We start from the raw sequence: 26174 nt of genomic DNA, 5'->3' as shown, positions 1-26174 counted from the left end.
TGCATATTACTGTGGATCGTGTATAAGGTGCCTGTGTATATCCTGTGTTGCAGTCTTCCCCTGTGCACCTCCTCACATATATATTCAGTGGTACAACTTGCTCATGTCAGACCACTGATCCCTGTTTCCGTTATCACCTGTTCCATCATCCTCTCACATAGCAGTGGTACAACTTGCTGCCGCAGACCACTGACTACCCGGATACCTCCACTTGGATTCCATTCCTTCACTCAGACAGCGGTACAACTTGCTACCCGCAGACCGCTGACTCTCATCACCTCCTTGTTTCTGTTGGACATTCCTCCTCCCTATAGCAGTGGTACAACTTGCTATCGCAGACCACTGACTATCTTCACGTGTCCTTGTCCATACAGTCCCTTGTGTATTATTACCTCATTATTACCAGTGTTGCTAGTCATAGACTTTCCTGAGCATCTCATCGGCCATCATTTCATGTTCCGTGATCACCCAGCTACCAGAGTACTCTATTACCATCTACATTGCTCTGGTAAGCCTACCATCTGGTGATCCCTGGGTAAAGACTCCTAGTGCCCGTGACAGTTATGGTCTTAATTTGATATATTCTTTAGTTTTAAAGTATATAATATTTGTTTCTGATAAAACACGTGGTTTAAAATGTATTAAATGCATAGTTTGTTGCATATTTACTTTCATAGGAATTTAATAAAGTTGTCTCCTTCAGAAATTTTAATAAAATAAATATATTTTATGTTCAGTCTATGTAGCTTGATGATTTACATGGTGGTAATGAACATGCCGTGTGCTAACATGTTACTACAGTAAGTTTATTATTATTTAATATACATTAATATACATTTGCCATTTATGAAGGTAGAGGAGTGGGAGTCGTAGGTTTAGCATTCCGACTCTATAGCCCAGGTTACAAGCCCTGTGATGGCAGGTCTGGGTACGTGCCTGTATTTCCCCTACTATCTCACAGCTGATTGGCTCCTTACCTGTATGATGCGGTTCCCATCAGCCTGCGCCTCTCTGATATAAGCGGTATAGTGCGGCAGTTGGAAGCGAGGAGCATTGTCGTTGGCATCCTGCAGAAGGACGGTAACGGTGGTAAACGTGTAATGTTGCGTTGTCTCGCCCTGAATCACCAGTTTGTGCCGTGAGCTTTGTTCATAGTCCAACAGTGCCGGCTGCCGCACCGTAATTTGCCCTGAGGAACAGACCGGAATTAGTACAATTTGTCTCTGCACTTACAGGGTCTGATTAAGGAAAGGAAAGCAAGACAAAAAGGAGTAACTTTGCACCAGGGCAAAACCATGTTGCGTTGGAGGGGGAGGTAAATTTTAAATGTGGGGACAGATTTATAGTTTAAAGAGATAAATTTAACTTTAAATTTCAGTGTACAAATAAAGCTGTCAGGTATTTTTGTGCTACATGAAAAAACAGCCATGTTACTATGCAAGGGGTGCAAATTAGTTTATCATTTTGCACATAAGTTAAATACTGTCTGTTTTTTCATGTAACACACAAATACTTGATGGCTTTATTTTTACACTTAAACTTACAGTTGATCTAGGACATGCCCTACCCCACTATAAATCTGTCCCCACATTTTAAATTTACCTCCCTCTCCAATGTAACATGGTTTTGTCAAGGTTTAAAGTTACTCCTTCTTTTTGCTTTACTTTCCTTAATGAATCAAACCCTATGTGAGTACCTGTAGTATGAATTTAACTGTGAGTACCTGCACTATGAATATCTCTTTGAGGACCTGTAGTATGAATATAACTGAGTACCTGCAGTATGAATACCCTTTGAGTACCTGTAGTATGAATATCTATGTGAGTACTTGTAGTATGAATTTAACTGTGAGTACCTGTAGTATGAATATTTCTGTGGATACCTGTACTTGGGTTGATGTTGAAAGCCCCATTTTCATTCCCGCTCAGGAAGCTGTAACTGATCCTTCCGGAGGAGCCTCCCGTGTGAGTGGCTCTTACTGCCCCAACCACCGAGCCTGCAAAACAGGAGCACAGCATGGTAAAAACATACAGAGGCACCGGGACAGAGGCACATCATCATCATCATCATCATCATCATCATCACCATTTATTTATATAGCGCCACTGATTCCGCTGCGCTGTACAGAGAACTCATTCACATCAGTCCCTGCCCCATTGGAGCTTACAGTCTAAATTCCCTAACATACACACACACAGACAGACGGACAGACAGAGAGAGACTAGGGTCAATTTTGATAGCAGCCAATTAACCTACAGGTATGTGTTTGGAGTTGGGAGGAAACCGGAGCACCCGGAGGAAACCCACACAAACACGGGGAGAACATACAAACTCCACACAGATAAGGCAATGGTCGGGAATTGAACTCATGACCCCAGCGCTGTGAGGCAGAAGTGCTAACCCCTAGACCACCGTGCTGATGACTACTAGACCGTACGTGCAAGAAAACCACAGAAGTGACGTAACCTGTTCCTTCATTTGGACTGGTCCTTGGTTTACATATAATACTGCCTAATGTAGAATTGGACATAATTTATGCTATAAGAGTAAATTGCGTCTGTTTAAAAGATGTGATTTTATTATATGACACGAGTATGCAAAGTGCGCACATTTCAGTAAGATACTCTTCAGGCGTATAACACGTTAAAAGCGAATGATTCACTTTAAACATGTGGTCAGGCATGCTGGAACTTGTGGTTCCTTAAGTGCCAGCATGCCCTGGCAGCCATCGGTATACTGGAGCTTGCAGTACTACAAGCGCCAGCATGCCCAAACACTTAAAGGCAGCCTGGTCATGATGAGACGTGTAGATCACCATGGACAAAATTAACTTTTTCTTTTACTTAACTATCCAACACCCACCGCACCAGGAGTGTGGGAAAATTCCTAGTCATATTTAGGACGGGGCTGGTTAATCCCAGGGGGGAACTCAGTCCTGTGCTTACCGGTTGTGGTGGGATTTTTTCGGCAGTAAAAATGCCTTCTACTTACCATCTAACAGACAGGCACGTTTAATTGCCTCCACATCTAAAAGGCGACTTTCACAAATATCTACAGTATTTTTCCATTGTTGTAAAGTGTGTGGGCATTGTGAGTACCGACTAAGTAACTACCCCTGGTGGTTACCGACCTAAGACTGAATTTGGCAATTTTGCAAATTTTTTTTATTGTCCTTCAGATTTTGCCAATAGCAGCCTAGGCTGTCAGTACTAGAGCTGGATTTGCCTTTTTTTGGGGGGAAGGGGGATCAGTAAGTTTTTCTTTATCTATATAATTTGTACATAAACTGTAAGACTATGATCTTACAGTTTATGGTTCAGCACAGGTCTTGCACCAGGGGGGAAGAGAAGACCCAACTCCTTTTTACTGCGCAGTACGGAAAAGCGCATCTTGCTTATTGCACATGAGCCCTTTAACCCTCATTGCCATAATTTATCTGGTGTAAATTGCAATCTACAGACTTCATCCCTAGTTGCCCTACGATAAACATTTAAGCTTACATGAAAATAGTTTTAAATATACAATGCCGGGATTTGTATGTTTTTATAATACCTCTAATAAATAATTAAACTCAGGCAATTTATTCCACAAAGCCATTGTCTCACCGCAGCTGGTGTTTCATTTCCTCTATTACCTTGCTGGCTATTTTCAGACAAGCTGAACTCAATGGCTTCTCGCGGGAATCGTGGCCCCCGTGATGCCTCGTCACGTAGATGGATGACCAGAACAGCAGTGGTAGATTGTGGCAATTCCCCCAGGTCTGAGGCCTGTACGAAAACAGTGCGTTCTCGTGGACTCATCTCTTCCAGCGGCTCTAGTAGACGCACCTCACCCGTGTAGGGGTCCACAGAAAATCCTCCTTTTGACGAATGCGGGGCCAACCGATACAATATGGAAGCATTGGCACCAGCATCTTTGTCTTCTGCTCTCATTGCAGCCAAAGTCCGCTTAATGGGGGTGTTACGGGACAGATTGAGATGAAACGGGCTACGCAAAAATGCGGGAGGATTATCATTCACATCCTTCACTATTACCGTCACCGAGGCTTCCGCACTCCGTGGCCCACAAGGGTCAGAATCCATGGCCCATGCCAGGAAGGTATAAGCAGCTCGACGTTCTCGGTCTAGTTGAATGGCAGTTGTGATATGTCCGGTCAGAGGGTCTATATGGAAGGCTCCCTGCGTACCATTAGAGAGGTGGAATGTAATCCGCCCATTTGGACCATGGTCGGGGTCAAGGGCGGCCAGCTTCAAGACTAAACTGCCCACAGGGGTATCCTCCGGGACCTCTGCATTGAAGGACGCAGCAGAGAAGGCGGGTGTGTTGTCATTAAGATCTAGTAAAGACACGGTGACAATTGTGGTGGCACTGAGAGACGGGATGCCAGAATCATGGACTAACACGGTCAGTCGGTACTCTGACACAGACTCCCGGTCCAAAGCACGAGATGTTGATAGGGCTCCAGATGAAGGATCTAGGGAGAAGTCACGTGATGGGTCACCATCTATGTAGAATAGAAAACAAAACGATCTGAGTAACTCTACACAATCCTGGACCACCCGAAATCAGTTATGGGTCTAATCAACAAATAGGACAGAAATACTGAGGAACAAAATCATGGAATTTTTTTTCGTTTTCGACATAGAATTACGTTTTAAGTAGACCTTGTCAGATAAAGTTTTTATCACAAACAGAATCTTCAAACTACATTTAGTTCAACCATGGTAGGTGACGTACCCTTGGTCTACCTCCATCATGTAGTAGTTTCATGATGTATAATATGTACCACGTCTAGAAGTTACTCACCTATCACCTGGTATTGCAGGTGTCCATTGCTCCCGGTGTCTGGGTCCCAGGCACTCAGTAGACAGAGAGTAATTGGCTCCTGATTCTCTGGAACTTCTAGGAACACGTTGTCACTCTCAAATTTAGGAGTATTGTCATTTTCGTCAACGACTGTAACGTGTACCCTGATCTCGGATACACGTGGTGGGGACCCTCCATCTCGAGCATATACTGTAATATATTATGGAGCATGTAGTTACTATGTAAGTAGTGTGCATGTTAGATTTCGTAAATGCATTGTGTCATTTATAGTCTGTATTCACCTGTCATCTTATACACGTCCTTTAACTCTCGGTCGAGTGGCTGCTTGGTGGTTAGTACCCCAGTTTCAGCATCAAGTGAGAACTCCTCTCCAGTAGCTCCCCCGTATGTGATATGTCCACCAGGACCTATGAAAACACAAAATTGTGTGAGGCATTACATAATATAAACAAATGTGTCCGAATGTGAGCAATATCTATAATACCAAGAAGAAAATGTTCTGAGTAATGATCAAGTGTTCAGCAAATGAGTAAGAGACAAGAGTACTGAGTATAATGAAGATTTCAGTAGGTAGAGTATATATATAGGAAGATAAGGTAGAGTACTAAGAAATCATGAAGAGTATAATTGAATGGGGAGAGTATCTCCAATCTGGTTTTCGCCCCCTCCACTCCACTGAAACTGCCCTCACTAAGGTCACTAATGACCTTCTCCTCGCTAAATCCAATAGGCACTACTCCCTTCTTATCCTTCTTGACATCTCTGCTGCCTTCGATACCGTTGACCACGCACTCCTTTTGCAAACTCTCAAATCTTTAGGCCTATGTAACACTGTCATCTCCTGGTTTTCCTCTTACCTCACCAACCACTCCTTCCCAGTCTCTACTCATGATTCTACATCACCCCCTCTTCCCCTACCCGTCGGCGTTCCTCAAGGTTCCGTTCTTGGCCCCCTGCTTTTCTCCCTCTACACCTCCTCCCTTGGTGTCCTCATCCACTCCTTTGGCCTCCAGTACCACCTCTATGCTGATGATACCCAAATCTATCTTTCATTCTCTGACCTCTCCCCTTCCCTTCTGTCTCGTGTCTCCTCCTGTCTTTCGGCCATCTCATCTTGGATGTCCCAACTCTTCCTTAAACTCAATATATTTTCAAGACCGAGCTTATAGTCTTCCCCCCTGCCAGGACTCTCCCACCTCCCCCCCTCTCTATTTCTGTTAATAACACTATCCTCGTTTCTGTCCCCCAAGTCCGATGCCTTGGGGTCATCCTTGATTCCTCCCTCTCATTTACGCCTCACATTCTGTCCCTCTCTAAATCCTGTTACTTCCACCTTCGGAATATTTCTAAGATACGTCCCTTTCTCACCACGGAAGCCAAGAAAACCCTTGTTCACTCGCTTATTATCTCTCGCCTTGACTACTGTAACCTTCTTCTTTCTGGCCTACCTGATTTTCGCCTTGATCCTCTTAAGTCTATCCTCAATGCTGCAGCCCGCCTCATTTTTCTCTCCCGCCGATCTATCTCCACGGTCTCCCTCCAACAGTCACTACATTGGCTCCCCATACCCTACAGAATTAAATTTAAACTCCTCACCCTCACCTTTAAAGCTCTTAGTCAATCTTCCCCTCCCTACATCTCCAATCTCATCTCTACCTACACTCCTACCCGCCCCCTCCGTTCTGCCTGTGACCGCCGCCTCACTACTTCACTGATCACCTCCTCTCACTCTCGTCTTCAGGACTTTGCCCGGGCTGCTCCCCTGCTGTGGAACGATCTTCCACGTTCCATCAGGTTAGCATCTACTCTCAAAGGCTTCAAGCGTGCCCTTAAGACTCATTTCTTTATTTAAGTCTATCAGTCCTCCTAACTCTCTTGTCCTGGCTCTCTCCCCTAGTTAGTACCACCCTTTTTTGTGTCTCCCCCTTCCCTTTAGGTTGTTAGCTCTCATGAGCAGGGCCCTCTTTCCTTGTGTGCTCCTTCTACTGTTCCTTCACCCTCTGTACCTCTTGGCCTGCTGCGCTAGCCCTGTTTTACCTGTTTTATTAAGCTTCGGCCTTCTTCCTGCTGATTTCTACCATCCCTTTCACTATCTGTCAGATATAATCTGATTTGCTTTACCCATGCACCTGTGTTTGTATATATTTGTGTATCATGTTGTGTCTTGGTTCTGTTTTCTGTATATGTAATGTACGGCGCTGCGGACCCTTTGTGGCGCCTTATAAGTCAAAGATAATAATAATAATAATATATAGGAAGATGGAGTGCAGTAATGAGTAATTATAGAGTATAGTAGTCGGTAGAGGATATATTGAATGATTAGTTAGAGTACTAAGTAATCATGAGGATTATAGTACTAGGTAGTGTGGGCGGTGTCAAAGTCGAATGAAAGAAAGTATACTGATTATTATTGTTTTTACCGTGTGATTGCGATCAGTACGCCACGTGTCATGACGCAATCGCACGATAAATAACGCACGCATACACTTACACATTCACTTGTACATAGTTCATTATTATAATAGTTCCAACCCACAGTCGTTTATGAACAAATTTTACTGAAATTATAGTTATATATGATAATGGTAAGAAGCACTTTATTGATATCTAAAGTTCAGGATACAGGAAACATATCATGTTTGGCATCATTCTAATCCCCTATTTATCCTTAGTGATTCGGTTCCATCAGCTTTGAGATCGCACCTTGCGTATGCTAGTTATGGAATATAGGGAATTAGTGATTAGAATGGTATTGTCTGTGTAATGTAAATAGACCAGTTTGAACTAGCTTTCGGCGGGAAGATTAGTATGTATCTGACCCCCATCCTTGGACAGCTGACCCCCACCCTTGGAGGGTGTCGTTTGAACTGACCTATGAACTACACTATACTGGACTGTTCTGGAGCCTGAACCTATGGAAACATGCCAAGTCATCTGTATTGTATTTACTGTAACACCAAATGTATATGTATTGCTCTCTGGAACCAGCATTCAGTCTCTTTGACCATATATTTTAGGATTGAATGACTGTAAGCTGGATCCAGCGGAGCGCGGCGTATGTATTGGCTGTACTTATCTATTCAATTGTTATTCTTTTGCTTTTGCTAATAAATCACTTTGTGAGTTGGAACCACACAAATCGCATAGACAATGATTATTGATAAACAATAAAATAACTTTAATAGCGGGTGCAGTGTTCTGTCCACCACAAGTGTGCGGTGACCATCTTGAAACGCACTCCGACACTGGGAGGGTTACTTCACTGGCGCTAGGCGCAGCGTGTGTAAAGTATTTTTTAAAAAAGGTATATGATAAAAATAATTGTATTTTAAATGTGCGCTGCGGCGCCGGAAGAGTAATCCTGGTGCTGTAGCATTCAGAGGGCTAACCCCCGACGCTGTAAAGAATGTATTTTTAAATGTAATGAATGATTGTATTTAATGTATGGGCATTGTGGCACCTATACGTAACCGGCGTGCAGCCCAAGAAAGGGCTAAGTTCCGGTGCTGGGAGTGTGAATGTATTTATTTTCATATTGTTCATGTATTGATTTATGAGGTAATATGCCAAATTTGTTTTAGTAACTTTTCTAAAGGAAGCATCATGCTAATTAAGTCTTTTTATCTGAGTGACCAACACATCTTTTAGCCTCAATGCACAGGAGGGGGTTGTTGGCCTTTCACCCTGTGTATTAGAGAGAGAGGGATCAGCAAGTAATTTAGGAGATCACAGATTGATGCAAATTTTGTTATGTTTAAATTGCCTTAAATCCAAGTTTAGAGAATATATTACATCCTGATACTAAACATTGAATGTAATATATATCAGATTTTGTGGTGCCAGGTAGGGAAGGGGGCTGAGTTACCTCCTGCCAACATGTGTGTCAGAAACAGTATATAAAAGCTCTATTTTGTATTTCAACTGTATTATTCCATCTGAAGTTTTGGAGATCAATAGTACATCTAACTAGTGTGTACAGGTCCTTGTCAGGAACCTTGAGCAATAAATATCACTGCTTGAATTTTGTACCTGACGCCTATTGCTTGCTGTATCCTGTGACCAACTGATAAGAGCTTACACTCTAATCCGTTCCCCGGCTGTCCTGTGTTGAACCCAGCGTCCCTGTGTCAACGCTCTGCCCACTAACCAGCAGTCCTGATCCATAGTAAGCGGTCAGGAGGTACCAGCCAGCCCACAGCAAAGAGGTGCTGCAGCAGCTATACCAGCTACCCAGAAGTAAGCGGTTCTAGGCGCCACTGAAGGAGCCCAGTGGTGGCAGCTGAATCCTCATGTAACTATTGTGCAGTTGCATTCACAGTCAGCGAGTGTCTGGTGGGAAGGTGACACCAGTTGAGTGAGAAGAACACCAAGATAAAATGTGTAAGAAGAACACCGGGTGTCATACTAAGTCTATCTGATCACATAATAGAAACCAATTATATATCTATTCATTCATTTCTCACTATTATTCAGTACATTTTACTCTTTCACATTATTGGATTTATATTCTATTTAATGTATATTTTTCTCAATACTCAATTTAATCTACTGTTTACTTTAGTTCTACTCCCAGCTGTTATTATTATTATTATGTTTTCCCTTACATATTTCCCAGCATGCTTCCATTATATTTAATTTAATCTTATCACAATCCCCATATTTATTTCCCTTTATCTAATTGCACGTATCCACCACCCTAACCATACAGTTTAATGTCCCCTTATCGTCGTCCTCCACACATCCTGTTGTCCGCACATTATCCCATTACACCCTCATTTTCGTATCTCATTTCATCACCCACTGGCTTATCCATTAATACCAATAATTCTGCCAATACATTTCCACTTCTACTCCACAACTGATCAATTAAGACCCCTCTTACCTATTTCTCTTACTACTTATCCTATTCTGGGATTGCTATAATGTCCTTGGTTGATTAATTACCCCACTCTGACCTCCACGCCCATCCCCTGGGATAGGACATTTCCTGCCTAACCCACACATTGTCTTCTATGGATTATTTACACAGCTCTTTTCCATCCAACTGAAAACTACGTCCACAACCCAAAGACCTTTCCTTAGTACAGCGCTTGGGACATCCCATCAGGACATCTTACCAGACCTGGTCCTTAGAACCAGGGACACAAGACATCCCAGCATTACATAACAGCACATGATTGTTCGATCCAGTGCTCCATGGTAACACCGAGCTAAATAGAGCTTACTATGTGGAAGGACCCCTGTGGTTGTTCCGCAGATAACCTTTCACATTAGTAGAGCACATAGGTGAATCCGGCAATGCTGCATTGGATGCCAGAGTGGCATAATAATCATCATCATCATCACCATTTATTTATATAATGGGTGAATGATTGTGTATAACATAGAAATGTGGTATTTGGTGACTGTTCTCTAGTGTGTTAGGCTGATAAACACGGTGGCTCATTGGTTAGCACTTTTGCCTTACGGCGTTGGGGTCATGAGTTCGATTCCCAACCTGGACCTTATCTGTGTGGAGCTTATATGTTTGCATGGGTATCCTCCCACACTCCAAACACATACTGGTAGGTTAATTGGCTGCTATCAGATTGACCCGTCTGTGTGTGTGTGTGTGTGTGTGTGTGTTAGGGAATTTAGGCTGCTCCAGTGGGGCAGGGACTGATGTGAGTGACAAATATACTCTGTAAAGCGTGGCGCAATCAGCGACGCTATATAAATACATGATGGTGATGATGATAGACCCGGTAGCAGAGATTTGGGGGTATATTTACTAAACTGCAGGGTCGAAAAAGTGGAGGTGTTGCCTATAGCAACCAATCGGATTCTAGCTTTCATTTATTCAGTACATTCTACAAAATGACAGCTAGAATCTGATTGGTTGCTATAGGCAACACATCCACTCTTTCAAACCCGCATATTAGTAAATCTATCCCTTGGAGTTATTCTATCCTTCTATTCTTTCTCCTCTCCAAGTTGCTGGTCGCTATGGTAACTGCCAGCTTATTGATCCCCAGTTTTCCTGAGTTTGGGCATGCTCAGTACTGGTTGTTATACAATACAGGGTCAGGCTGGTGCCCGTCTATGCGCCCATTTGTTGGAGCCAATGAAATGCTCTGAGGTCTATTTACCAGCAGATAGTATTTAGTAGTAAATGCTGAATTTCTGTCATATGAGAGCTCTGTAGAGACACTGAACGAAACCTGAAACCAGAAAAAACAAACGCACTGCACCCATAACCCATTATAAATCAGTTTTAAAAATACATTTACAGCTGTTCGCTCTCACTATCACCAGCGACAACTGTGGCCAAATGCTGGAGATGTACAAAATGAGGGGACATTGGAAAGCTCTGTGAGAAGTTTTAATGTGAGCCTTAAGGTTTGGATCATTCCCTTCATCAGAAAACTTCCTTTCATATTATCCTCTACTCACCGAGATCTCTGTCCACCGCGTGCAGCCTCAGCACGGTTGCACCAGCTGCCTGGTTTTCTTTAACTGTTCCATCATACTGCGTTTTCTCAAAGGTTGGAGTTTCATCATTCACATCAAGAACATTGATGGAAAGTGTCTGTGTGCTGGACAGACGTGGGGAGCCATGATCCATTGCCACCAAAGTGAGATTATACCCCGGCATTTCCTCACGGTCTAATGCTCTCACGACAGATAGAGCACCTGAGTGGGATAGACAACAGCAGTTAGAACAGGTAAAATGTAAACGGACTCCAAAGGCCATGATTCACGGCTTTTGCCACTACTAGTAACATGAGCCTTATAGAACAACAAAACTACTAATAATGGCCCATCAGAAAGATCACAAACACCATTATGAAGACCATGAACACTGCTACTACCAACCAATTATAGAGACCACCAAGGCTACTACCACCAACACCATTATAGAGATCACCAATAGTACTACAACCACCAATGCTAATACTGCCAACACCATTATAGAGACCACCAACACTACTACTACTACTACCACCAATCCCATTATAGAACCACCAATGCTACTACCACCACCAACGTTACCACCACCAACCCCATTATAGAGACCACCAATGCTACTACCACTAACACCATTATAGAGACCACCAATAGTACTACAACCACCAATGCTACTACTGCCAACACCATTATAGAGACCACCAACACACCAACACTACTACTACTACCACCAATCCCATTATAGAGACCACCAACTCTACTACCACCACCAACGTTACACCACCAACCCCATTATAGGACCACCAATGCTTTCGCCACCACCAACGCTACTACCACGGACCCCATTATAGAGACCACCAATGCTATTACCACCACCAACGCTACTACCACCAACACCATTATAGAGACCACCAACGCTACTACCACCACCAACGTTACACCACCAACCCCATTATAGAGACCACCAATGCTATTACCACCACCAACGCTACTACTGCCAACACCATTATAGAGACCACCAACACACCAGCACTACTGCTACTACGAATCTCATTATAGAGACCACCAACGCTACTATCACCAACACCATTATAGAGACCACCAACGCTACTACCAGCAACACCATTATAAAGACCACCAATGGTATTACCACCACCAACGCTACTACCACCAACACCATTATAGAGACCACCAATAGTACTACAACCACCAATGCTACTACTGCCAACACCATTATAGAGACCACCAACACACCAACACTACTACTACTACCACCAATCCCATTATAGAGACCACCAACGCTACTACCACCACCAACGTTACACCACCAACCCCATTATAGAGACCACCAATGCTTTTACCACCACCAACGCTACTACCACGGACCCCATTATAGAGACCACCAATGCTATTACCACCACCAATGCTACTACCACCAACACCATTATAGAGACCACCAATAGTACTACAACCACCAATGCTACTACTGCCAACACCATATAGAGACCACCAACACACCAACACTACTACTACTACCACCAATCCCATTATAGAACCACCAACGCTACTATCACCACCAACGTTACCACCACCAACCCCATTATAGAGACCACCAATGCTATTACCACCACCAACGCTACTACTGCCAACACCATTATAGAGACCACCAACACACCAGCACTACTGCTACTACGAATCTCATTATAGAGACCACCAACGCTACTATCACCAACACCATTATAGAGACTACCAACGCTACTACCAGCAACACCATTATAAAGACCACCAACGGTATTACCACCACCAACATTATCATAGAGACCATCAACATTACTACTAGCAAAATCTCATAAAGACCACCAACGCTACTACCACCAACACCATTATAGAGACCACCAACGCTACTACCAGCAACACCATTATAGAGACCACCAACGGTATTACCACCACCAACATTATTATAGAGACCATCAACATTACTACTAGCAAAATCTCATAAAGACCACCAACGCTACTACCACCAACACCATTATAGAGACCACCAACGCTACTACCAGCAACACCATTATAGAGACCACCAATGGTATTACCACCACCAACATTATTATAGAGACCATCAACATTACTACTAGCAAAATCTCATAAAGACCACCAACATTACTACCTACATCACATAGAGACCACCAACACTACTACTACCTACATCACATAGAGACCACCAACACTACTACTACCTACATCACATAGAGACCACCAACACTACTACTACCATGCTAGCATGTTTCTATTGATCATGCTGTTATTCAAATCCATTGTCATTTAAGTGAGGAGAGCAAGAAATGGGTTTAGATAAGAGGGTGTAGACCAATGAGAGAAAGTTGGTGACAGCAGGTAGCCCAATGAATGGGAGACACAACTGCACCCAAGGTAAAACACAGTCGCATGGACCCACTGCCTTTTCCCTTCACAAGCAAGGAACTAATATTCACCTTAATTATCTCTCACCTGTGCTTGGATGTATCTGGAACCTGCCATCCTCATTGCCTCCAGCTAGTTGGTAACTAATCCTGCCATTCTCTCCCAGGTCTGGGTCTTGTGCCACCAGGAAAAGAGCTGTAGATCCCACAGGTAGGTCCTCAGACAACCATGCTGCAGACGGTGTAATAAAATGAGGGGTGTGATCATTGCGATCACTGAGGAAAATTCTGGCAGTGACAGAAGTGGAACGCCGTTGACTAGCATCGAGTGCACAGTCTTTAGCCTCCACCATCAGCAGGTAAGAAGGCACTTTTTCCCGATCCAGTGGGCGTGCTATACTCATCACACCCGTCTCTGCGTCCAGTCGAAAAATATTTTCATCAAGCTCTGGCTCTTGACGCAATAAGGAATATCGAACCTGACTGTTGGGGCCTGGTCCATCATGGTCCAGTGCTTGGAAAGTGAAGATGGAGGAACCAACCTGGGCATCTTCTGGAACCACTAATGTCAATGGATCCTCAGGAAACTTGGGTGAGTGATCATTTTTGTCCTGGACTTCAACCTCTACTTGAACCACTTGAGCAGGTCGGTACACTCCAGTCATTTTCTGGGCCTCCTCAACACTCACCCGCAGGCTATACCTAGATTGAGACTCAAAATCCAAATCTTTCACCAGGAAGATATTACCGGTTTGCCCATCCACCATGAAGATCCCATGAGGGTCATCCAGCATGGTGTACATTGCAGAGTCATGAGGAGTTTTGGGGGAAACAGTGCCCAAAAGTGATCCAGGTGGTAATCCTTCCACTGGCGTCAGGACAAGTAAACTGGGGTTAGGCTTTGATGGATAACGTGAGGAGGGCAATACCTAAAAAAAAAATACAGATAACCTGTGTATACTCAGCATTCATAAACTGGGCCTTTGAGTATACTCACTGTACATAGTTAGTACCTGTATACGGAGGGTGGCCTCTGTACTCTTTGGGGGAGATCCAGAATCACTGGCCTGCACAGTCATTGTGTAGAGGGAACGTTCTGCATGGTGTAGAGCGGTCGCCGTGCGTAGCTCTCCTGTGTGTGGGTGAAGAGTGTACCGTTCCACCCATGGACCTGCCGAGGAGAAGTGAGAACAATGAAGGTATGAGCGCACGGTAAGGGAATCACTAGAAGATAAGGAGGCCTCGGAGTTTATATTCATACAGAGTGTTTATAGGACTGTCTCTATACATTCTATACCCCCAACCCTTTACTATTCCTTCCTGTGCACCACCTAAATCTCTGTTCCTCTCTCCATAAGGAAAAATAAATGAATGACCAGCTGTGCGCATATGTGCTGTAGCTATAGCAACCAATCACAATAAACATAACACCATTATCTGATCAGTTGCTATAGTTACAGCACATATTTGTTTTATTACCACAGCAATTGTGGGTCTTGAAGAACATGCCTACTCTTTGCTCTCACCACGTGTGTTTCCTAAAGTGCGGAGAGGTGGAAACATATTTAGAAGGTGCACTGTGTAAACATCAAATTAAAGTCCTGAGAGTGTGGTGACATTGGGACTGTCTGTATTACACGTGTCCTGAGAGTGAGGGGACACCGGGACTGTCTGTATTACATGTGTCCTGAGAGTGAGGGGACACTAGGACTGTCTGTATTACATGTGTCCTGAGAGTGAGGGGACATCGGGACTGTCTGTATTACATGTGTCCTGAGAGTGAGGGGACATCGGGACTGTCTGTATAACATGTGTCCTGAGAGTGAGGGGACATCGGGACTGTCTGTATTACACGTGTCCTGAGAGTGAGGGGACACCGGGACTGTCTGTATAACACTTGTCCTGAGAGTGAAGGGACACCGGGACTGTCTGTATTACACGTGTCCTGATATTGAGGAGGAATTGGGACTGTCTGTATTACACGTGTCCTGAGAGTGAGGGGACACCTGTACTATAGATGCATCCGCTCCACCTCTGTATCACACTTTGGTTTGGATGCACCGCACCTCCGCTCTCCACACAACACTTCCCCTCGGCCTGAGCAAACCTTTGCTCCTACACAAATCCTGCCATCTTGTTCTATAAACCTATGAGGCTCAGGGCATTCTCTCACCTTGAGCCCTGGCTCCATGTCTGATAAGTACCTGACAAGCTGTAGGTCACTGTTCCATTCTCTCCCTCATCCACATCTTTGGCCAAGAGCAGCGCCACAAACACACCAGAGGTCTTTCCCTCCATCACCTGTTGGTCAGAGTGGTTATAGATTATCTCATAGATGGACATAAAGAAGTTGTAACCATGAGATATTCACCTCACACCTGATAAACTAAAACCCCTGATTCCTGTCATTACCTGTATGGGAGTCTCCCTCCCAGAGCCGGGATGCAGAAACACTGGACGATTGTCATTCTCGTCCAGCACAGATACATGGATCGTGCCAGTCACACTGCGTGGCGGTGCCCCCCCGTCCTGGGCAATCACTAGGAGCTGATAGGTGGCCTGGTGCTCCCGATCAAGGCTCCGTCTTACCGATAACTCCCCTGCGTGGGAAAAGCAGACTTGTGGAAGATTGCCATGGCCGGTGTACACAAGGACCCGCTGACTTCTATACAGTTATACAGTGTACACAATGTGCTTTCCCTCTGTACTACTATTATTATTATTATTATAATCATTATTTATTTCTAAGGCGCCACAGATTCCGTAGCGCCGGATACAGAAGCACGTAGCAAATAGATGCTTATCTGTGCTACATATACTCACACAGATAAGTGTGAGTAATGCTATGGGGACCCACACGAAGTGCAGCAAAAGACGTGACGGGACCTACGAGGGACAGCAGACAGATGTGGGACAATAGGTAGCATCAATAGGTATCGAATCATATTGCTACATGTATATTATATGAATACATTCTTGTAAACCATATCCGTTGAGTTCTGATGGTATCAGAGTTCATTAGGAAACATATTATGGATATTAGAAGTCAACTCAGAGAGCCAAGCCTTACACCTTTATATGGTCACGTGGGTCCTCCTTCTAATATCCTCATAATTGACAGTAGGGAGTGCATTATTATATACATAATCCAATAGTTACATCCACCTGAATGATATACCCTCTGCTATTCTGTTATTATCCATTATTTATATTCTGCCACCATAATACGCAGCACTTTGTAGATAATATTTAATAATTCACATCAGTCCCTGTCCAAGTAGAGGTTATATTTGGAGTGTGGAAGGAAACCAGGAAACCCAAGCGAACATGGGGATAACATAGATACTCCACATATAAAGCCTTGACCTGTGATCCAGTTCATGCTAAGCACTGTGCCACTATGCTCACACAACCATATCTAGCAAAATCCTATCATAGTAACATGTATGCATAGATCAGTGATGGCTAACCTGTGACACTCCAGGTGTTGTGAAACTACAAGCCCCAGCATGATTTGCCAGCTATCAGCTAGTTATCTACTGGCAAAGCATGCTGGGGCTTGTAGTTTCACAACACCTGGAGTGTCACAGGTTAGCCATCACTGTCCTAGATCAAGTATTTGTGTGTTACATGAAAAAGCAGCCGGTGTTTTCCTTACGTGCAAAATAATAAAGTCATTTGCAACCCTTGCATTGTATCATGAAATTTACTCATGTTTCTTGATTTGGGGGATCAGGTCCTTTGAGTCCAGAAAACTTAAATTACAGAAAATGTACCTGTGTGCGGGTGGATGCTGAAGTCACTTTCTTTGCCTGGAAGCCTGTACGTAACACGTCCGTTCTGCCCCGCATCTCTGTCCGTGGCGCTAACCTTTCCCACGACCTCCCCAGGTGACCGGTTCTCCAGGATGCTCATGAAATACCTCTCTTCACTCAGTCGTGGGACATTGTCATTCTCATCCGTCACTCGGACACGCACAGTGCAGGTGGCGGTGCGGCTGCCGGAACCCCCAGATGCCAACACTGCAAGTACGTAAACTTCCCGGCTCTCCCTGTCCAAGGCCCCACGAACAAACAACCATCCCGTCTCCGGCTCCACGCTGAATCCCACCGCATCGGCATCTGACCTCAGTCTATATCGCAACGGATTCTCACCTCCGTCAGGAAGTAGAGCTTGAACCTGCAGGAGTCTGCTCTTTGGGGGGCTGCCTTCCCGGACCTCCACACGATAATCAGAGGCTCCACACGCTGGCTCAGTTTCCTGCTCAATGACGAGGACGGTGACTTCTAACTCTGAAGAAAGTTGGGGGAATCCACCATCAAGTGCAAGCACACGGAGCTCATAACTTTCCAGGTTCAGAGGTCCGGTGATTTGGATCTTTCCAGAACTATCTATGCTAAAGGGTCCCTGTGAAACCATTTGATAATGAACCTGTCCATTGGCTCCTGCATCATTGTCTATTGCTTTAGCAGTATATATAATGGAGCCGACAGGGGTGGAACCCTGGAGTCTCAGGGTGTGTGAAGAGGAGGTGAAGGTTGGGGGGTTATCATTGACATCAGTAATTCTCAGGGTGACTCGTGCGCGGGTATAGGCTGGCGGAGACCCACTGTGGGCCTGAACCTCCAGAATGAGCTCAGCATCTTGTTCTCTATCCAGCTGCCGACGAGTGGACAAAATGCCAGAATGAGAATCCAGAGACAGAAGTCCACGAGGATCCCCAAAAGCCAAGGAGTAAAGTATCCCACCGCTGACACCTAGAAGGAAAAGGTGGATATAATAATAATAATAATAATATATAATAACTAAGAATTGGGATCTAGTTCTGTCTATATGTCAGAACTCCCTACTGTCCTGTGACATATGTTATAACGACCTACTGCCCCCTGACATGATGTCTATATGTTATAACGTCCTACTGCCCCCTGGCATGATGTTATAACGTCCTACTGCCCCCTGGCATGATGTCTATATGTTATAACGTCCTACTGCCCCCTGGCATGATGTCTATATGTTATAACGTCCTACTGCCTCCTGACATGATGTCTATATGTTATAACACCCTACTGCCCCCTGACATGATGTCTATATGTTATAACGTCCTACTGTCCCCTGACATGATGTCTATATGTTATAACGTCCTACTGCCCCCTGACATGATGTCTATATGTTATAACGTCCTACTGCCCCCTGGCATGATGTCTATATGTTATAACGTCTTACTGCCTCCTGACATGATGTCTATATGTTATAACGTCCTACTGCCCCTGACATGATGTCTATATGTTATAACGTCCTACTGCCCCCTGACATGATGTCTATATGTTATAACGTCCTACTGCCCCCTGGCATGATGTCTATATGTTATAACGTCTTACTGCCTCCTGACATGATGTCTATATGTTATAACGTCCTACTGCCCCTGACATGATGTCTATATGTTATAACGTCCTACTGCCCCCTGGCATGATGTCTATATGTTATAACGTCCTACTGCCCCCTGACATGATGTCTATATGTTATAACGTCCTACTGCCCCCTGGCATGATGTCTATATGTTATAACGTCCTACTGCCCCCTGGCATGATGTCTATATGTTATAACGTCCTACTGCCCCCTGGCATGATGTCTATATGTTATAACGTCTTACTGCCTCCTGACATGATGTCTATATGTTATAACGTCCTACTGCCTCCTGGCATGATGTCTATATGTTATAACGTCCTACTGCCCCTGACATGATGTCTATATGTTATAACGTCCTACTGCCCCCTGACATGATGTCTATATGTTATAACGTTCTGCTGCCCCCTGACATGATGTCTATATGTTATAACGTCCTACTGCCCCCTGACATAATGTCTATATGTTATAACGTCCTACTGTCCCCTGACATGATGTCTATATGTTATAACGTCCTACTGCCCCGACATGAAGTCTATATGTTATAACGTCCTACTGCCCCCTGACATGATGTCTATATGTTATAACGTCCTACTGCCCCCTGGCATGATGTCTATATGTTATAACGTCCTACTGCCCCCTGACATGATGTCTATATGTTATAACGTCCTACTGTCCCCTGACATGATGTCTATATGTTATAACGTCCTACTGCCTCCTGACATAATGTCTATATGTTATAACGTCCTACTGCCCCCTGACATGATGTCTATATGTTATAACGTCCTACTGCCCCCTGACATGATGTCTATATGTTATAACGTTCTACTGCCCCCTGACATGATGTCTATATGTTATAACGTCCTACTGCCCCCTGACATGATGTCTATATGTTATAACGTCCTACTGTCCCCTGACATAATGTCTATATGTTATAACGTCCTACTGCCCCCTGACATGATGTCTATATGTTATAACGTCCTACTGCCCCCTGACATGATGTCTATATGTTATAACGTCCTACTGCCCCCTGACATGATGTCTATATGTTATAACGTCCTGCTGCCCCCTGACATGATGTCTATATGTTATAACGTCCTACTGCCCCCTGACATGATGTCTATATGTTATAACGTTCTGCTGCCCCCTGACATGATGTCTATATGTTATAACGTCCTACTGTCCCCTGACATGATGTCTATATGTTATAACGTCCTACTGCCCCCTGACATGATGTCTATATGTTATAACGTTCTGCTGCCCCCTGACATGATGTCTATATGTTATAACGTCCTACTGTCCCCTGACATAATGTCTATATGTTATAACGTCCTACTGTCCCCTGACATGATGTCTATATGTTATAACGTCCTACTGCCTCCTGTATTAATGTCTATATGTTATAACGTCCTACTGCCCCCTGGCATGATGTCTATATGTTATAACGTCCTACTGCCCCCTGGCATGATGTCTATATGTTATAACGTCCTACTGCCTCCTGACATGATGTCTATATGTTATAACGTCCTACTGCCTCCTGGCATGATGTCTATATGTTATAATGTCCTACTGCCCCCTGAAATGATGTCTATATGTTATAACGTCCTACTGCCCCCTGAAATGATGTCTATATGTTATAACGTCCTACTGCCCCCTGACATGATGTCTATATGTTATAACGTCCTACTGCCCCCTGACATGATGTCTATATGTTATAACGTCCTACTGCCTCCTGACATGATGTCTATATGTTATAACGTCCTACTGCCCCTGACATGATGTCTATATGTTATAACGTCCTACTGCCCCCTGACATGATGTCTATATGTTATAACGTTCTGCTGCCCCCTGACATGATGTCTATATGTTATAACGTCCTACTGCCCCCTGACATAATGTCTATATGTTATAACGTCCTACTGTCCCCTGACATGATGTCTATATGTTATAACGTCCTACTGCCCCGACATGAAGTCTATATGTTATAACGTCCTACTGCCCCCTGACATGATGTCTATATGTTATAACGTCCTACTGCCCCCTGGCATGATGTCTACATGTTATAACGTCCTACTGCCCCCTGACATGATGTCTATATGTTATAACGTCCTACTGCCCCCTGACATGATGTCTATATGTTATAACGTCCTACTGTCCCCTGACATGATGTCTATATGTTATAACGTCCTACTGCCTCCTGACATAATGTCTATATGTTATAACGTCCTACTGCCCCCTGACATGATGTCTATATGTTATAACGTCCTACTGCCCCCTGACATGATGTCTATATGTTATAACGTTCTACTGCCCCCTGACATGATGTCTATATGTTATAACGTCCTACTGCCCCCTGACATGATGTCTATATGTTATAACGTCCTACTGTCCCCTGACATAATGTCTATATGTTATAACGTCCTACTGCCCCCTGACATGATGTCTATATGTTATAACGTCCTACTGCCCCCTGACATGATGTCTATATGTTATAACGTCCTACTGCCCCCTGACATGATGTCTATATGTTATAACGTCCTGCTGCCCCCTGACATGATGTCTATATGTTATAACGTCCTACTGCCCCCTGACATGATGTCTATATGTTATAACGTTCTGCTGCCCCCTGACATGATGTCTATATGTTATAACGTCCTACTGTCCCCTGACATGATGTCTATATGTTATAACGTCCTACTGCCCCCTGACATGATGTCTATATGTTATAACGTTCTGCTGCCCCCTGACATGATGTCTATATGTTATAACGTCCTACTGTCCCCTGACATAATGTCTATATGTTATAACGTCCTACTGTCCCCTGACATGATGTCTATATGTTATAACGTCCTACTGCCTCCTGTATTAATGTCTATATGTTATAACGTCCTACTGCCCCCTGGCATGATGTCTATATGTTATAACGTCCTACTGCCCCCTGGCATGATGTCTATATGTTATAACGTCCTACTGCCTCCTGACATGATGTCTATATGTTATAACGTCCTACTGCCTCCTGGCATGATGTCTATATGTTATAATGTCCTACTGCCCCCTGAAATGATGTCTATATGTTATAACGTCCTACTGCCCCCTGAAATGATGTCTATATGTTATAACGTCCTACTGCCCCCTGACATGATGTCTATATGTTATAACGTCCTACTGCCCCCTGACATGATGTCTATATGTTATAACGTCCTACTGCTCCCTGACATGATGTCTATATGTTATAACGTCCTACTGCTCCCTGACATGATGTCTATATGTTATAACGTCCTACTGCCTCCTGACATGATGTCTATATGTTATAACGTCCTACTGCCTCCTGGCATGATGTCTATATGTTATAACAACCTACTGCCCCCTGACATGATGTCTATATGTTATAACGTCCTACTGCCCCCTGACATGATGTCTATATGTTATAACGTCTTACTGTCCCCTGACATGATGTCTATATGTTATAACGTCCTACTGCCTCCTGACATGATGTCTATATGTTATAACGTCCTACTGCCCCCTGACATGATGTCTATATGTTATAACGTCTTACTGCCCCCTGACATGATGTCTATATGTTATAACGTCTTACTGCCCCCTGACATGATGTCTATATGTTATAACGTGCTACTGCCCCCTGACATGATGTCTATATGTTATAACGTCCTACTGCTCCCTGGCATGATGTCTATATGTTATAACATCCTACTGCCTCCTGACATGATGTCTATATGTTATAACGTGCTACTGCCCCCTGACATGATGTCTATATGTTATAACGTCCTACTGCCTCCTGACATGATGTCTATATGTTATAACGTCTTACTGTCCCCTGACATGATGTCTATATGTTATAACGTCCTACTGCCTCCTGACATGATGTCTATATGTTATAACGTCCTACTGCCCCCTGACATGATGTCTATATGTTATAACGTCTTACTGTCCCCTGACATGATGTCTATATGTTATAACGTCCTACTGCCTCCTGACATGATGTCTATATGTTATAACGTCCTACTGCCTCCTGGCATGATGTCTATATGTTATAACACCCTACTGTCCCCTGACATGATGTCTATATGTTATAACGTCTTACTGTCCCCTGACATGATGTCTATATGTTATAACGTCCTACTGCCCCCTGACATGATGTCTATATGTTATAACGTCCTACTGCCCCCTGACATGATGTCTATATGTTATAACGTCCTACTGCCCCCTGACATGATGTCTATATGTTATAACGTGCTACTGCCCCCTGACATGATGTCTATATGTTATAACGTCCTACTGCCCCCTGACATGATGTCTATATGTTATAACGTCCTACTGCCCCCTGACATGATGTCTATATGTTATAACGTCCTACTGCCCCCTGACATGATGTCTATATGTTATAACGTCCTACTGCCCCCTGACATGATGTCTATATGTTATAACGTCCTGCTGCCCCCTGACATGATGTCTATATGTTATAACGTCCTACTGCCCCCTGACATGATGTCTATATGTTATAACGTTCTGCTGCCCCCTGACATGATGTCTATATGTTATAACGTCCTACTGTCCCCTGACATGATGTCTATATGTTATAACGTCCTACTGCCCCCTGACATGATGTCTATATGTTATAACGTCCTACTGCCTCCTGTATTAATGTCTATATGTTATAACGTCCTACTGCCCCCTGGCATGATGTCTATATGTTATAACGTCCTACTGCCCCCTGGCATGATGTCTATATGTTATAACGTCCTACTGCCTCCTGACATGATGTCTATATGTTATAACGTCCTACTGCCTCCTGGCATGATGTCTATATGTTATAATGTCCTACTGCCCCCTGAAATGATGTCTATATGTTATAACGTCCTACTGCCCCCTGAAATGATGTCTATATGTTATAACGTCCTACTGCCCCCTGACATGATGTCTATATGTTATAACGTCCTACTGCCCCCTGACTTGATGTCTATATGTTATAACGTCCTACTGCCTCCTGACATGATGTCTATATGTTATAACGTCCTACTGCCCCTGACATGATGTCTATATGTTATAACGTCCTACTGCCCCCTGACATGATGTCTATATGTTATAACGTTCTGCTGCCCCCTGACATGATGTCTATATGTTATAACGTCCTACTGCCCCCTGACATAATGTCTATATGTTATAACGTCCTACTGTCCCCTGACATGATGTCTATATGTTATAACGTCCTACTGCCCCGACATGAAGTCTATATGTTATAACGTCCTACTGCCCCCTGACATGATGTCTATATGTTATAACGTCCTACTGCCCCCTGGCATGATGTCTACATGTTATAACGTCCTACTGCCCCCTGACATGATGTCTATATGTTATAACGTCCTACTGCCCCCTGACATGATGTCTATATGTTATAACGTCCTACTGTCCCCTGACATGATGTCTATATGTTATAACGTCCTACTGCCTCCTGACATAATGTCTATATGTTATAACGTCCTACTGCCCCCTGACATGATGTCTATATGTTATAACGTCCTACTGCCCCCTGACATGATGTCTATATGTTATAACGTTCTACTGCCCCCTGACATGATGTCTATATGTTATAACGTCCTACTGCCCCCTGACATGATGTCTATATGTTATAACGTCCTACTGTCCCCTGACATAATGTCTATATGTTATAACGTACTACTGCCCCCTGACATGATGTCTATATGTTATAACGTCCTACTGCCCCCTGACATGATGTCTATATGTTATAACGTCCTACTGCCCCCTGACATGATGTCTATATGTTATAACGTCCTGCTGCCCCCTGACATGATGTCTATATGTTATAACGTCCTACTGCCCCCTGACATGATGTCTATATGTTATAACGTTCTGCTGCCCCCTGACATGATGTCTATATGTTATAACGTCCTACTGTCCCCTGACATGATGTCTATATGTTATAACGTCCTACTGCCCCCTGACATGATGTCTATATGTTATAACGTTCTGCTGCCCCCTGACATGATGTCTATATGTTATAACGTCCTACTTTCCCCTGACATAATGTCTATATGTTATAACGTCCTACTGTCCCCTGACATGATGTCTATATGTTATAACGTCCTACTGCCTCCTGTATTAATGTCTATATGTTATAACGTCCTACTGCCCCCTGGCATGATGTCTATATGTTATAATGTCCTACTGCCCCCTGGCATGATGTCTATATGTTATAACGTCCTACTGCCTCCTGACATGATGTCTATATGTTATAACGTCCTACTGCCTCCTGGCATGATGTCTATATGTTATAATGTCCTACTGCCCCCTGAAATGATGTCTATATGTTATAACGTCCTACTGCCCCCTGAAATGATGTCTATATGTTATAACGTCCTACTGCCCCCTGACATGATGTCTATATGTTATAACGTCCTACTGCCCCCTGACATGATGTCTATATGTTATAACGTCCTACTGCTCCCTGACATGATGTCTATATGTTATAACGTCCTACTGCTCCCTGACATGATGTCTATATGTTATAACGTCCTACTGCCTCCTGACATGATGTCTATATGTTATAACGTCCTACTGCCTCCTGGCATGATGTCTATATGTTATAACAACCTACTGCCCCCTGACATGATGTCTATATGTTATAACGTCCTACTGCCCCCTGACATGATGTCTATATGTTATAACGTCTTACTGTCCCCTGACATGATGTCTATATGTTATAACGTCCTACTGCCTCCTGACATGATGTCTATATGTTATAACGTCCTACTGCCCCCTGACATGATGTCTATATGTTATAACGTCTTACTGCCCCCTGACATGATGTCTATATGTTATAACGTCTTACTGCCCCCTGACATGATGTCTATATGTTATAACGTGCTACTGCCCCCTGACATGATGTCTATATGTTATAACGTCCTACTGCTCCCTGGCATGATGTCTATATGTTATAACATCCTACTGCCTCCTGACATGATGTCTATATGTTATAACGTGCTACTGCCCCCTGACATGATGTCTATATGTTATAACGTCCTACTGCCTCCTGACATGATG

At 43.8% G+C, this 26174-nt stretch overlaps 1 protein-coding gene across 1 annotated transcript in view; it reads right to left on the bottom strand.

Moving 5' to 3' along the window:
- The window catches only part of DCHS1 (dachsous cadherin-related 1), a 65781-nt gene that overhangs the window by 17121 nt on the left and 22486 nt on the right, over window positions 1–26174 (bottom strand). The window contains exons 6-16 of the mRNA XM_075198460.1: window positions 17468–18448; window positions 16104–16291; window positions 15896–15992; window positions 14705–14862; window positions 13780–14620; window positions 11260–11499; window positions 5109–5234; window positions 4807–5016; window positions 3635–4504; window positions 1883–1996; window positions 978–1189 (exon numbers count right to left, since the gene is read on the bottom strand). Of these exons, the coding sequence (XP_075054561.1) occupies window positions 978–1189; window positions 1883–1996; window positions 3635–4504; window positions 4807–5016; window positions 5109–5234; window positions 11260–11499; window positions 13780–14620; window positions 14705–14862; window positions 15896–15992; window positions 16104–16291; window positions 17468–18448 (4037 nt within the window). The remainder of the gene's footprint in view (window positions 1–977; window positions 1190–1882; window positions 1997–3634; window positions 4505–4806; window positions 5017–5108; window positions 5235–11259; window positions 11500–13779; window positions 14621–14704; window positions 14863–15895; window positions 15993–16103; window positions 16292–17467; window positions 18449–26174) is intronic.

Source organism: Mixophyes fleayi, chromosome 2 (genome assembly GCF_038048845.1).
Source record: "Mixophyes fleayi isolate aMixFle1 chromosome 2, aMixFle1.hap1, whole genome shotgun sequence".
Lineage (NCBI taxonomy): Eukaryota > Metazoa > Chordata > Amphibia > Anura > Limnodynastidae > Mixophyes > Mixophyes fleayi.
Note: the sequence above shows the minus strand (reverse complement) of the source record. Positions and strands in the feature narration are given on the sequence as shown.